The sequence below is a fragment of the Hyperolius riggenbachi genome, chromosome 5 (genome assembly GCF_040937935.1).
Source record: "Hyperolius riggenbachi isolate aHypRig1 chromosome 5, aHypRig1.pri, whole genome shotgun sequence".
Lineage (NCBI taxonomy): Eukaryota > Metazoa > Chordata > Amphibia > Anura > Hyperoliidae > Hyperolius > Hyperolius riggenbachi.
The window spans coordinates 389,185,992-389,198,955 of record NC_090650.1 but is presented as its reverse complement, the minus strand read 5'-3'; the positions used below and the strand labels follow the sequence as shown (position 1 = coordinate 389,198,955).

At 42.6% G+C, this 12,964-nt stretch overlaps 1 protein-coding gene across 3 annotated transcripts in view; it reads right to left on the bottom strand.

Moving 5' to 3' along the window:
* Window positions 1–12,964, bottom strand: part of VPS13B (vacuolar protein sorting 13 homolog B) — a 1,202,086-nt gene that overhangs the window by 174,449 nt on the left and 1,014,673 nt on the right. For all 3 annotated transcript variants that reach the window (XM_068237718.1, XM_068237719.1, XM_068237717.1), the window contains exons 41-42: window positions 11,545–11,726; window positions 7,907–8,256 (exon numbers count right to left, since the gene is read on the bottom strand). In XM_068237718.1, the coding sequence (XP_068093819.1) occupies window positions 7,907–8,256; window positions 11,545–11,726 (532 nt within the window). The remainder of the gene's footprint in view (window positions 1–7,906; window positions 8,257–11,544; window positions 11,727–12,964) is intronic.

Genomic DNA, 12,964 nt, shown 5'->3' with positions numbered 1-12,964 from the left:
ATTTTGTATCTGAAGAATCTACCTGTCATGTCATTTATAATCAATTAAATGCTACACTCTGATGTATATATCCGGACCCAACTCACCTGCTCTTGTGACTTTAAGGGCCCTTTTCCACCAGCGCGTTTGCGCTGGCTGAATCGCAAAAACGCAAATCGCTAGCGATTTTACAATCGCTACGGTTTGCTTTTTAACATAGGAATCGCGGTAGGTCATTTCCACTACCGCGATTCACTTTTGACGGGAACGCGAACGCGCGGCGGAGCGATATTTGCCGCGATTTTGCTATGCAGTGCATAGCATAGCAAAATCGCGGCCGCGAACGTCGGGGAATCGCCGGTTTTGCGATTCAGCAATCGCTAGCATTCAGCGTGAACGCTAGCGACTGCAGGTGGAAAAGGGCCCTAAGGAATTTTTTTACAATGGTGACTCAAGTCAAAGTTTATGGAGATGCAGCAACTAGTAGCTGTGACAAAACTTCAATACACTAAAAGTAAAAGCTGAACACTCCTGACCATACGACACACCTAGGTATAGCAGACTCTTCTGTCCCCTTTGTGTCCTCCTGTGTCTCCATGTGTCCTCCTTGTTTCGTCCTCTATGCCCTTTTGTGTCCCCGGGTCCTCCCCTGCATGGGCACAGTACAGGAAGTCCCAGACATTGCGGCGGGTTGGAGGTTTGTATTGGCAGGCGTTCACAAGTCAGGAACTCCCTGCATTTGGACTATAAGGCGCAGTGACATTTTTCCCCACTTTTGGGGGAGAAAAAGTGAGTCTTATAGTCCAAAATATTCAGTACCTATGGAGAGTGAAGGCAAAGGATCCTAAAGTCCCTTCCCAATCCCATCTTGGTCCCATTGTTGCAGTGCTGTAATCCCCGTTAGAGCCATTCGACCAAGTGGTCGAATATACCTCAGAAAGCCCATGGAAGGCTTCAGGAGCAGTTGTGTGCCCAAGCGCTACCAAAACCATGTGTTCATACTACGCATGTACGACCGCGCATGTGATGTATGGAGCCACCTGTCTTTGGGAGAACTAGGGGACACGAGTGCTCCCAATGCCTTAAGAGGCCTCCTGGAGGCAGAAACTGCAAATGGGGGTGACAGCGCTGGAACCAGGACAAGGGATGAGCAAGAAGGCTCTTAGGATCCAGAGCCAGGTAAATATTAGAGGGTTTTTTTTCACTACAAATTAGCTTTAAATGGAATTACCAATAATAATGGCTACTTGCTGTGACTATTTTCTATTGCCTCAGCTGCTTCTTATGTGGCTTTAGTCTTCTAGTAGTGTCCGTTGTTCCCATCTGATTCTGAGCTCAGGGGGTACTGGAACTTTCACAGTCAATTCATTATAGTAAGTACTCAAATACAAAAATAAAATAAATGATATGTACAAAAAAAAATTGAATACATATTTTCCTTAATTAAAAGCATAATGGAAGGTTTGGAAAGCTTGTATGCATAAATTATAGAGTACTTCTAAGAAACACATGTGTGCCAGGGATAGGCAAGATGATGAAACCCAGAAACGGGTTATTTGCTGTCATTTAAGTGGGATGAAACAAAATAAATAAAATATTTTAAAAAGTAATGTATACACCCCAAAAAGTATTTTTCTAAATGTCAACCATTTTGAAAAATGTTCATTACATTTACTAAACACCTGGTTGATCTTCCAGCTCTGTTATTTCCAAAGCCAAGGAGGGAGAAGTAGATTTTTCATCGATTGTGATTTTAATGCGATTTAGATGTAATTGCAATTTTAAAGTGTGACATGATGAGAGAAACGTGTATGTACAGTGCAAAAGATATTAATAACCAGGCAGTTTTACATGTTTTATTTTGCTGCCTGAAAGAGTTTATTTCTAGACATGGAAGTGACAGCTTCTGTCTTGTCGGTACCGTGTCAGGAATATAGTAAGCCTCACTGATAAGCAAATTACAGCCATAAACGGTTTTCTGGCAGAATACAACCTCTGAGAGCAGAGGGAGAGAGAAAGATAGAAAAAAGGTCAAGAGTGCATGTATTTTCATTCAGGGACACTTAATAGGCTGAGCAAAGACAAGAAAACATTAATTCTACTTTTAAATGTTTAAATATAAAATAAAACAAGGGAAGTCTAAAAAAAGGGTCATTTTTAGGAGCAGGAGGATAAATACAATTGTTTATCTCATCAGTTTATTTTCACCTCGGGTTCACTTTAATGGAAAGTGGGTGGGATTGAGATTGTAAAGCTCAAGATGGACGCTTACGACCGTGTCAGCGTTACAGCACCACTCAGTAGTGGAAGAGGGGTGAAAGAAGAGGTGGAAGAGACTCTTCCATCACCGGGTGGCGCTGTAACACTGACACGGCCCCCTGGATCCCAATCACGTCAAATCAGGACCCAGAAGACATGCCGGAATTACATCGCCGCCACGGTGGTGGAGGAAGAAGAAGCCAATCCAGCTATCCGGACAGGTATCTATAAAAGCTCCCTGCCGCCCACTCTGCATACCCTGCTGAGCATGCCAGGCTGGGGAAGACACACCATCACAGCAGCAGGAAAAATTAGGCCATGCAGCCAAATAAAGTTTTACTTTATTTGGCTGCTAAAATGTTAATGAAGAGGTGCATGCATGCTGTAATGGTAGCAGTATGCATTCTTCAAGCAGTAGAAACAATAGGCAACAGGTTGATGGTTATGTGACTTTTTCAGGTTGACTCCTCTCTTCCAAGATGTCAAGAGCACCTTGGGCACCTGCCTAGTTTGAAGTTACTCAGCCTCCAAGACAGACAGAGGTACTACCCAAGTGGAAGGTTCCATCCCTATCAGATACATCCGCTATGACAGGTGACTATAAACGTACTCACCAATGGCCAAAGAGACCTCCCCCCTCCCCCAACCTCCCTGATTCTTTAATTTGCATCGTGCAGAACACGAGGCTGAAATCAGCATTTCAAGCTGCAAAATGTTTTCTTTTTCTTTTTCCTCCTCCAGTGATATTCAAACCAGCTGTAAGGATTTAGCTCACACTAGCTCTTGTTTTATGAATGTCCTCCTGCAACAAGCAAAGCCATGGAATGCCCTTAAAAAAGAATGTTTGATATAAAACAGATGTTTCATCCTCTAGTAGGGCTGCTGCTGTAGTGCCATGTTAGGTAATTAATCCAAACACTTCTATGGCTCTGCAGGCGTATAAATAAAAGCGACTTTGTTTTTCTTTGCCTAATTCTGGGGAGGAGCAGTGGAGCACCCAGGGGAGTCGACGAAGATCGCTTTATTAGCCAAGGGGTTTAGAGCTTGGAATTCTGGCTCCCAATGTTACACATACAATTAATTACAAAATACAAATAGCTCTAGAAGGGAGTTGAGGGGAATCAAATGGAACATCTCTACTATAGCAAAAGCACTCCATTAAAAAGCCTCACAATGGGGGAGGGGGGTAACTGACCAGCACGTGCCTGGTGTCCAAGAGGTTCTTACACAATCAAGATTAATGACTTGGCTTGTAGGAATGGCGTGATTAGCCTTCATACACTGAACAGCCTGCTACCTATAAGTCATATATTAAACATATGTGATATAGGAAGGACAAGACCTGGCTAACAAATGTTGCATGTCATTGTCATAAGTTGCTTGTAAGTACTTGGCCTTCACTGCCTTTTCTTACAATGACTCCAAACAAGAATATGTCTCATTCATTTATAATCCATCGATTCTGAATGCTACGGTTACAAGGCTACATGAGATGTGAAAATAAAATGGTCATATTCAAAGAACTAATCAATCACAATTCACATAAAAAAAATAAAAAATGACTGTAATTTGATCTGCAAAGCAGGCTTATGGACCAAGCAGCACAAGCAATTGATTGGGGCCCACTGTGGGTCCAGAGGGTCCTGCAGAAAGGCCAATGGAGACCCCCAATGGGTTGCTAGGTCAGTAATCTGGTCCTCATTAGCTGCAGAGTTGTGAGCAGAGCCAAGTTTCTCACATATCCAGCATCCCGTCAGCCTCCCCTCAGCAGCACTTAAGTGTCCGGTCTCCATGGTGGCAGCTGGCCTCTCTCATCATGTGACCCCATTAGTAAGTGGTGATGAGTCAAATGATGGGAGACACCAGCTACAGCCATGAAGACTTGACTCTATGCGGCACTATAGAGGAAGCTAAAGATGCGGTTATGGGAACCTGGAGAGGTGTGATTCTCTGTGCAAGGTGTGGGGACATCTAATCCACCTATAATGGTATTATGGAGGGGAACATTAGGCTACATAAGCACTGGGGGGAAATCAGGCTATACTGGAGGACAAAACTGGCTACTTATACACAGTGGGACATTACTGACTAACTATACTAAGGGGGCATCAGCTTACCTATAATGTGGGGAAATCTGGATACCTATACTGAAGTGGGTACCCAGGTACCTTCACTGCGGGAGAGATTAGGCTACCTATGCTGAAGCCACATATACAGCAGAGGGTACTGGCTTCCTATACTGGGGGAATTTGGGTACATTTACGGGGGGGGGGGGGGGGTGACGATCCAGATACCTAGATCTTATCTCTGAAGGCAGTAGGTGAGAGCTTGAAGGACACCCTGAGTCTTTATGAAAGAGTGTCCTATTTACCTGGGTGTTCTTTCACCCTCTGTAGTCTTGTGTGCTGTTCTTCCTCCAACACATGTGCCGCCCTTACTAGCATGCCTTCTTGATTGTGCTACGGTAAAGAGGAGCATTCTGTGCATGATCAGTTCATTAGGACTCATAAACACTGCATGAGCAGAGCGCTCCATGTGGCAGGAGTGCGATCAAAAAGCTGCGTCGCCAATTCTGCACTTGTGCCATAGTGTGCAACTTGGCTAAGGACAGCAAGGGACCTACAAGACTACGGAGCTGGAAGAAGCCCAGGGTATGTAAAAGAACACTCTCTCATTAAGGCTTGGGTGTCCTTTAAAAGGTACGTACACACGTCTTATATTTCTGAACAACTTATCGTTCAAACCGGTTATTTGAACGACAGTTGGACGTGTGTACATTCAATCTTTAGACTGATAGAAGCAGTTTTGACTGATCCACTTGGCGGATCCGTGGACTAACTGGCGTTCAAATAACAGTTAGGTCCGTACATGTGTCTATTAGTTTGACACCAATAGACATTCAAACAACAAGTCGTTTCATCAGTCTTTTGATCTTGTCCATTGTTCTATCCAGTCCATTGACCAGTGAAACGACATTTAAATTAGCTGTAATTAGCATTTCAAACCTTTTGCCATCTGTGTGTACAAGGAGCCTGAACAATTTTTTGCTTGAATGACCAAGTCGTTCAAACGTCCGGTTTGAACAACAATCGGGCATAAAATCAGATATGTGTACGCACCTTAAAAGTGATCCTGTGTATGCGAAATATAAAGACAGAAACCTATACAGTCTAAAAATAGCAAAGTATGGCTTACAGACTGAGCTCAATATTACAAAAGATTTACTGTCTTTTGCAAGATGTGATCTTCGCCTAACTTATTGGGTCCAGAGTGGGAATTAAGATTTTTATATAGATGACAAAAATTCAAAGAAAAACATTTCTTTTTAAGCTAGGTAAAATGACATTTTGCTGCAGTACACTACACAGGGCCGGATTTGCCATAAAGCACGTGCCTATAGGCGCCTAAAAAGGGAAAGGAGGCTTACTCCACTCACCAAGCCCCTCCCTTCCTCCTTCCCTATGCATGAGTTCCAAGCATGAATGTGAGGTTTTTCCACCCAGCTCTTGGCATTCCACTGATGAGATTCCCCTTCTGTCGGGGGCACCTCTAGCTACTTAATACTGCGATTACCTCTGGCTACATAATGCTAAGGGACACCTGTAGATACCTATGAGGGACACAGGGAAGTAACGGAAAAGTGACAGCTGGGCCAGCCAGCATACTTGTGGTGCGGTTCGGTGGTGGTTTGTAGGTTCATGGTGGGCAATGTCTAGGGTGCCAAGACATCTGTGCCTATAGGCTCCAGTGATGTAAATCCGGGCTTGACACTAAACTATATAGTTATATATAGAGTTATGAGTTCTGCATATGCATTTTAAAGCAAACTTGTGATCCAGTACCGAGACCCTCTGGAAGGTTGCATGGATTATATGAAATCAATTACATTTCAAAATCGTAATTACGTATCAACATAATTGCAAATTTTTATGTGAAATTTTGCATACGTGAGATTAGCTCATTAGGACCATCACTAGGACGAAAGGAGGCACAAAGGGGGACAGTGGTGACATAAAGGAGGACACTGGAGGTACAAGGGGGCACAGAGGAGGTACAGGGAACAGTGTTTTGACTTAAAGGACAACTGAAGTGAGAAGAATATTGAGGCTGCCATATTTATTTCTTTTTAAACAATACCAGTTGCCTGGCAGACCTGCTGATCCTCTGCCTCTAAAACTTTTAGCCATAGACCCTGAACAAGCATATGCAGATCAGGTGTTTCTGACACTATTGTCAGATATGACAAGATGAGCTGGATGCTTGCTTCTGGTGTGATTCAGACACTACTGCAGCCAAATAGCTCAGCAGGGCTGTCGGGCAACTGGTATTGTTTAAAAGGAAATAAATATGGCAGCCTCCATATTCTTCTCATTTCAGTTGTCCTTTAAGAACAGATTCAGGTTAATAATGATCCTACTGCGCTGGATGCGCGTGGCTGGATGGTGTAATGGCTAAGGGCTCTGCCTCTGACACAGGAGACCAGGGTTTGAATCTCGGCTCTACCTGTTCAGTAAGCCAGCACCTATTCAGTAGGAGACCTTTGGCAAGTCTCCCTAACACTGCTGCTGCCTATAGAGCGCGTCCTAGTGGCTGCTGCTCTGGTGCTTTGAGTCCGGCAGGAGAAAAGCGCAATATAAATGTTATTTGTCTTGTCTTGTACATGATCCTACAACCCCCATCTTGTTCATTAACTACCTGTATTGCACTAATCAATGCACTTTCAATACATGTGATAGATTTTCGGTAAAAATTTGATCAGTCAGAAATTTTAGAGGATACAATTTCCATCGGGGGAATCGAATCTGCAGGGGAACAGTATATGGGTAGTGACGTAGCAATAGGGGATGTGATCGCACAAGAGTCCCTGGATGAGAGGGGCCAATTAGGCGCCCTTCTTCATGTATCTTATTAGCTTTTCATTGGTGCTGTGCTGGTAAAGAACACCTCTATATGTGCATTGATTAGTAGTAATCATGATTTCCTTACTTTGATTACTCCTCTCTGACACTGAAACTGTCCTTAGTAGGTTTAGGGGCTTCATATTAGTGCTAGGAGACCCATGTAAAACTCGTACTAGGGCGCCAACTCCTCAGTTACACCACTGTGAGTACTGTTAGTTTTGTTTTTGGACATAACATGATGAAACCTGACAGTCTAATACAGGCAAGAGCTCAATATGTTCTTTTAATGTCACTATTTTATTTATTAGTTTTGAAATAAGCGTAGTTGATAATAAAAACTCCGGTACAATGCAGTTCAGCAGCACGTCACATAATAAGCAGTACATTATAATAGTTTATGGACAGAGAACCATGATTGATCACTGGAACAGCTTATTTAACAGATCTGGGTGGGATCGAGCAATAAGTTTACAAGTTCTAGCTGACAAAACGTGAGAAAACACTGCAGATGGCTGGAGTGATGAGCCCTGAGACAATATTTCAACATGTTTCTACACACATAAACAAACAGGGATAAGGCCTCTTTCTTGGATGATTATCATATTTGTTATCACGTTACAGAAAACACTAACCACATTCCTTTCTTGACAATGTCATTCTATGCAAATGTATTTCACTGTCAGGCAGAGACACATGGGGGAATTACTCCAAATTACTCACTCTACTTGTAAGAGACAACCAATGGTCAGGATAACAAGTGTCCTTACCTGCTGCCAAGCCTGGATGGCGGTATGAATGGAGTGCACAGAGTGCTGTCCGATGTTCATGAACACGGGGTCCACCAGGACGGTGCAGTCCATGAACTTCTCCAGTGTGCTGGCAGATATAGCCACCTGGCCCTGTACGTGGAACGGCTTCACTAAGGTCTTCATGGTGAGGTTACGGCACTCCAGCAGATGGCACACTGCCTCGGTGGAGAACTGGACCTCCTTACACAACGTCGTGCCGCTCCACTGCCGCAGGTAAACCCGGGGTTCCTTCAGAGATACCACCATGTATTCAATATCACTTGGCATGGCTTTATCAGAGATAAATGGCTGCAGGGATCTGGGTGGCACTAGAGAAAAAATAGATGACAGAGAAAAAGCATTATTTTGTGAACATCAGTGAGTAACTGAAACAACCAGGGTCTCTGTGGCAGGCAGCTCTCTAGTGACTACTACTAACTGCACTAAACAATTTTTTTTAATGAGTTACCTTTCATTTTCTCATCCTATTTGTACAATGGGCAGGGTCACCTCTGTGTTGGCTGGCCTTCCCTCCTTTCTCAAGCATTTGGTGATGTGACAGGGGAGGAGTTTGGGCAGCTCACATACTACTATACTGAAAGGGGCACTATGGCGAAAAATTGTAAAATGTAAAATATGTGCAAACATAAACAAATAAGTATGTTTTTTTCCAGAGTAAAATGAGCCATAAATTCATGTTCTCCTATGTTGCGGTCACTTACAGTAGGTAGTAGAAATGTGACAGGATTTGGACTAGTCCATCTCTTCATAGGGGATTCTCAGCAAGGCTTTATTCTTTATAAAGATATTCCCAACAAAAGGATTTAAACAATGATGCTGGCCAGCTTCCCTGCTCGCTACACAGTTTTTTGGCAGTTGGACAGAGCAACTGCCATTCACTAAGTGCTTTTAAAAATTAATAAATCCCTGAGAATCCCCTATGAAGAGATGAACTAGTCCTAAACCTGTTGCTTCTGTCAGATTTCTACTACCTACTGTAAGTGACAGCAACATAGGAGAAAATTAATTTATGGCTCATTTTACTCTGGAAAAAAACGTACTTCTTATTTGTATATGTTTGCACATATTTTACAATTTTCCGCCATAGTGCCCCTTTAAGTCTGGCAAAGCAATATCCGCCATTCACAGAGGGTGTAAATATTGCAAAATTAGAAAGATAAGGAATAATAATAATAATAAATAATAGAAAAAAAAAAAAAAAAAGAAAAGACAAACACTTATATAGCGCTTTTCTCCTGGCAGACTCAAAGCGCCAGAGCTGCAGCCACTAGGACGCGCTCTATAGGCAGTAGCAGTCTTGGGGAGACTTGCCTAAGGTCTCCTGCTGAATAGGTGCTGGCTTACTGAACAGGCAGAGCCGAGATTCGAACCCAGGTCTCCCATGTCAGAGGCAGAGCCCTTAACCATTACACTTTCCAGCCACTCCTAATAGAAGTATACTCAAGGCCTCATTTTAAGAATATTACACTACATTAAAACATATTTTAGAGCAAATCTGTAATGGGAAAAAAAGTCAGATACTCACCTATGGAGATGGAAGGCTACGCCTCCTAAAGAACCTTCTCATTCATCCCATTTTCCCTCAACCTTCTGGTTCCAGCGCTGTCACCCCAATTAGAGTGATTCCATCAACCAGTCGAATACACCTCTGTGAGCCCATGTAAGGCATCAGGAATAATTCAACCAGCATCTAGAATAATTCGACCAGCTGGTTGAATAGCTCTAATGTGGGTGACATCGCTGGAACAAGGGGACCAAGGAAGGTATAAGAAGGATTCAGAGTCTTCCCTCTCCATAAGTCAATATGACTTCTGACTTTTATTTTCCACTTCAGTTTTACTTTAAGAATGAAAAGTCACATTCACAATCAATGCAGATTGTAACCTCTGTCCATCTGTCCAATGGAACTGCCATTACGTTATTTAAATTTTGGTCCTCATCCCACGTCTCTTTCTATTGCTCTACCATACAAGTATGTAGCAATCCCCAGGCGTTTACACAGATGCAGCATCTCTTTACGCACGTGGCACCTGTGTGTACACTAGAGTTGGAACCCTGGGCCACTGCCCAGACAGCCCCCATTATAATCTACCACTGGTGAACAGAAACCAGGAAACGTGGAAAAGATGACTAACAAGAGCAATAACACATTGGTGGAACATGAGGCATAAAACATAATAAGGGAATGATGTTCCCATAAAAGGCTTCCTTTATAAGGTGTACTAATAGCTCAAAATCTGTACACTTTATTGTGTAAATTAGCCACATCCTAATTACGGTTACACTGTTGTATTCAGAAACAATTTGAAATGGGTGTCATTAAAAGTCCCGACTATAAAAAATGTAGTCAAATGCTGTGGAGGCCAAGAAAAACATGACGGCACACGGAAAAATAAGGCAATTTGTAGAGGCTTGTAAGATGGCCTTGCAGACTACATGAGCTGAATGAAAGCGTCATAGTGTCCAGAGTGCCAATGTAGTCCCTTAGCTTGCCAGGACTTGGGTTGTCATCCTCTAGCACAGTACACAAGCATTTGTTGTTACACCACTATGAGATCACTGAGGAGATGACTTCACTGATAACATCTGAGGCATTACATAAGCCTGACCTTGCAGCAATCTGTTCTGATGGACTGGATTAGTGGTAGCTACTGTTTAATAAACTTTACATGCTCCTGCGCTATTAAAGCCTACTCCCAGGCACCCAATTTTGTTAGTAACGGAGTTAAAAATAAGGGTTGAAAGACACCTAAAAAGAGAGGGATATGGAGGCTGTCATATTTATTTCCTTTTAAACATTACCAGTTGCCTGGCGGCCTGCTGATCTGACTTTTATTCGTAGAGATAGGGCTTTTTGAGTCAGTCTATGATCCACGTGTTGCATGTTAACTTTCTCTGTGAACTATTTTTGGCATTGTTGCAACTTTTCTAAAGGTGTTCATAAACGCCAGACTAAACAGGTGGCTTTTCAGTTTAGACTTAAACGCTTCCAGGGTTGGAGATGTCCTGATTGGGTGTGGCAGGGAGCTCCACAGTGTAGGGGCCGCATGACAGAAGGCTCTGTCTCCAAAGGGTTTGATGTGGACTCTGGGAGTGAGCTAAGGGTTTGTGTTATGTAGCAATGGCGGGTTGGCTTGTTAACAGCCTTGAAGCAGATTCTGTACTATAGTAATTGCAGGTGGTGTAGTTCTTTGTTTGGAAGACCATATTAGAGAACATTGCAGTAGTCCAGCCGTGATGTGTAGAAAGCATGAACTAGAGTTGGAAGATCTACTGGAGATGAGGTGTTTAATTTTTGGTGAAAGGATTAAAGGTTTCACAACAGCTAAGATTTGATTCCTGAAGCTTAATTTCCCATCAATCAGTACTCCCAGGCTGCGCACACAGTCTGAGTTGTTCAGGCCTGAGCTCCCTATCCTTAGTAGTGCTGGCTGAGACTGGAGCTGCTTTGCTGTCAAGCGCTGTCCTCCGACAACAAGTTATTATATTGTACTGTATATTGTATTGTTCTCCCCAAGTTTCTTTTTTACACAAAAAAAGAAAATTAAAAAAAAGAAAAAACCAACAACTTCATAAAAGCTTTCAAAAAAATATACCTGATCCCAACTGATCCAGATGATGGCACAAGTGTAACTCCAGGTAAGCAAACTGGACAGACACACCGAACGAAGGAACCAGCCAGGGTGTAAAACAGGAATCCACCCTCGTGCACGCTGCAAGCGCTGTGGGAGTCACAAGTTGGTCACAGGCACTCTGAGAGCCAGATTCACTTTCGGAGCTTTGGGAAAGATAAAAAAATAAATAACTAAACAATTCCAGAGTTATAACATGTTATATGATAAATGCAGATGGCCTTGTCCACTTGCCCAAAATATTCTCAAAAAGTGCAGCCAAGATAATTATATTTCATTTCACATCTGACCATTAGAATTTGCATAAATATTTATCTGGAAAAAAAAAGTGACATTCAATTGTGTAATTATATCCGAATACTGTTATTCTTTCCTATTTATAAATTCAAATGTTACGGTCCTCAAGCCAAAAAAGATAGAAGCAGGAAAAAAAAAAGAGGCAGCTGTAATTAATTTACTCGCTTAAGAAAAATAAAATTAAAAGAAAAGTCAGTTGGTAATTACATTTTTCAAATGTCTGGTAATAACATTTGATAGTTTTGTTCAGCAGCTCTGCTAGAGGCACGGAAATAGGAAAAAGTCAAGGAATTAATGCTTGCAAAGATATTAAACTATCTTGTGTTAGCAATTATTTACTTAGGGTGTAAAAAGTAAAAAACACCTAGGAAAAAGTCAAAAAATACAAAAATCAGAACTTGTAAACAAACACCACATGATGTTTAACAACCAATGATAAGCTAGAGGTTCAATTAATTAGATGTGATCAAAGATCATAGGAGATAGAGTAGCCCTGGTACTGTATGAGCACACAGTATAGTGCGCCAAAGAGGAGCCTATTGCACTGTGGTGAGATTTACAGTATGTAGACATTCACATTTTGTTGCTTTGCGGACTGAAATGAAGACACATAAAAATAACCTCTCCTTAGTAGTTGTATTTCCTCAATGCCACTTTTAACCCATTAGCAGTTTCAAACAAATGTTTCGTTTGAAAGCTGCAGGTGCAGTGAGCCTCTGTCGGTATGTCTTGTTTGGGTGCCTAGCGCAGCCAAATGAGCGGCAGGCAGGGAGCAGTTATATTTACCTGTTCCAGGCAGCTTCTTCTTTTCCTCCACCAGCGGCTCTCAACTTACGACAGGTCTTCTGGGTCCTGATCCCTTCCGATCACGATATGATGCGATTGGGATCCAGGAGACCGTGTCAGCATTACAGAGCCACCCGGTGATGGAAGAGACTCTTCTGTTACCACTCTTCCACCACTGGGTGAAGCTGTAAAGCTGACATGGTCTTCTGGATCCCGGTCACGTGTCATATCATGTGATCGGAACCAAGAAGACATGTCAGGAGTACATCACCACCATGGTGGAGGAAGAAAAAGCCGATCC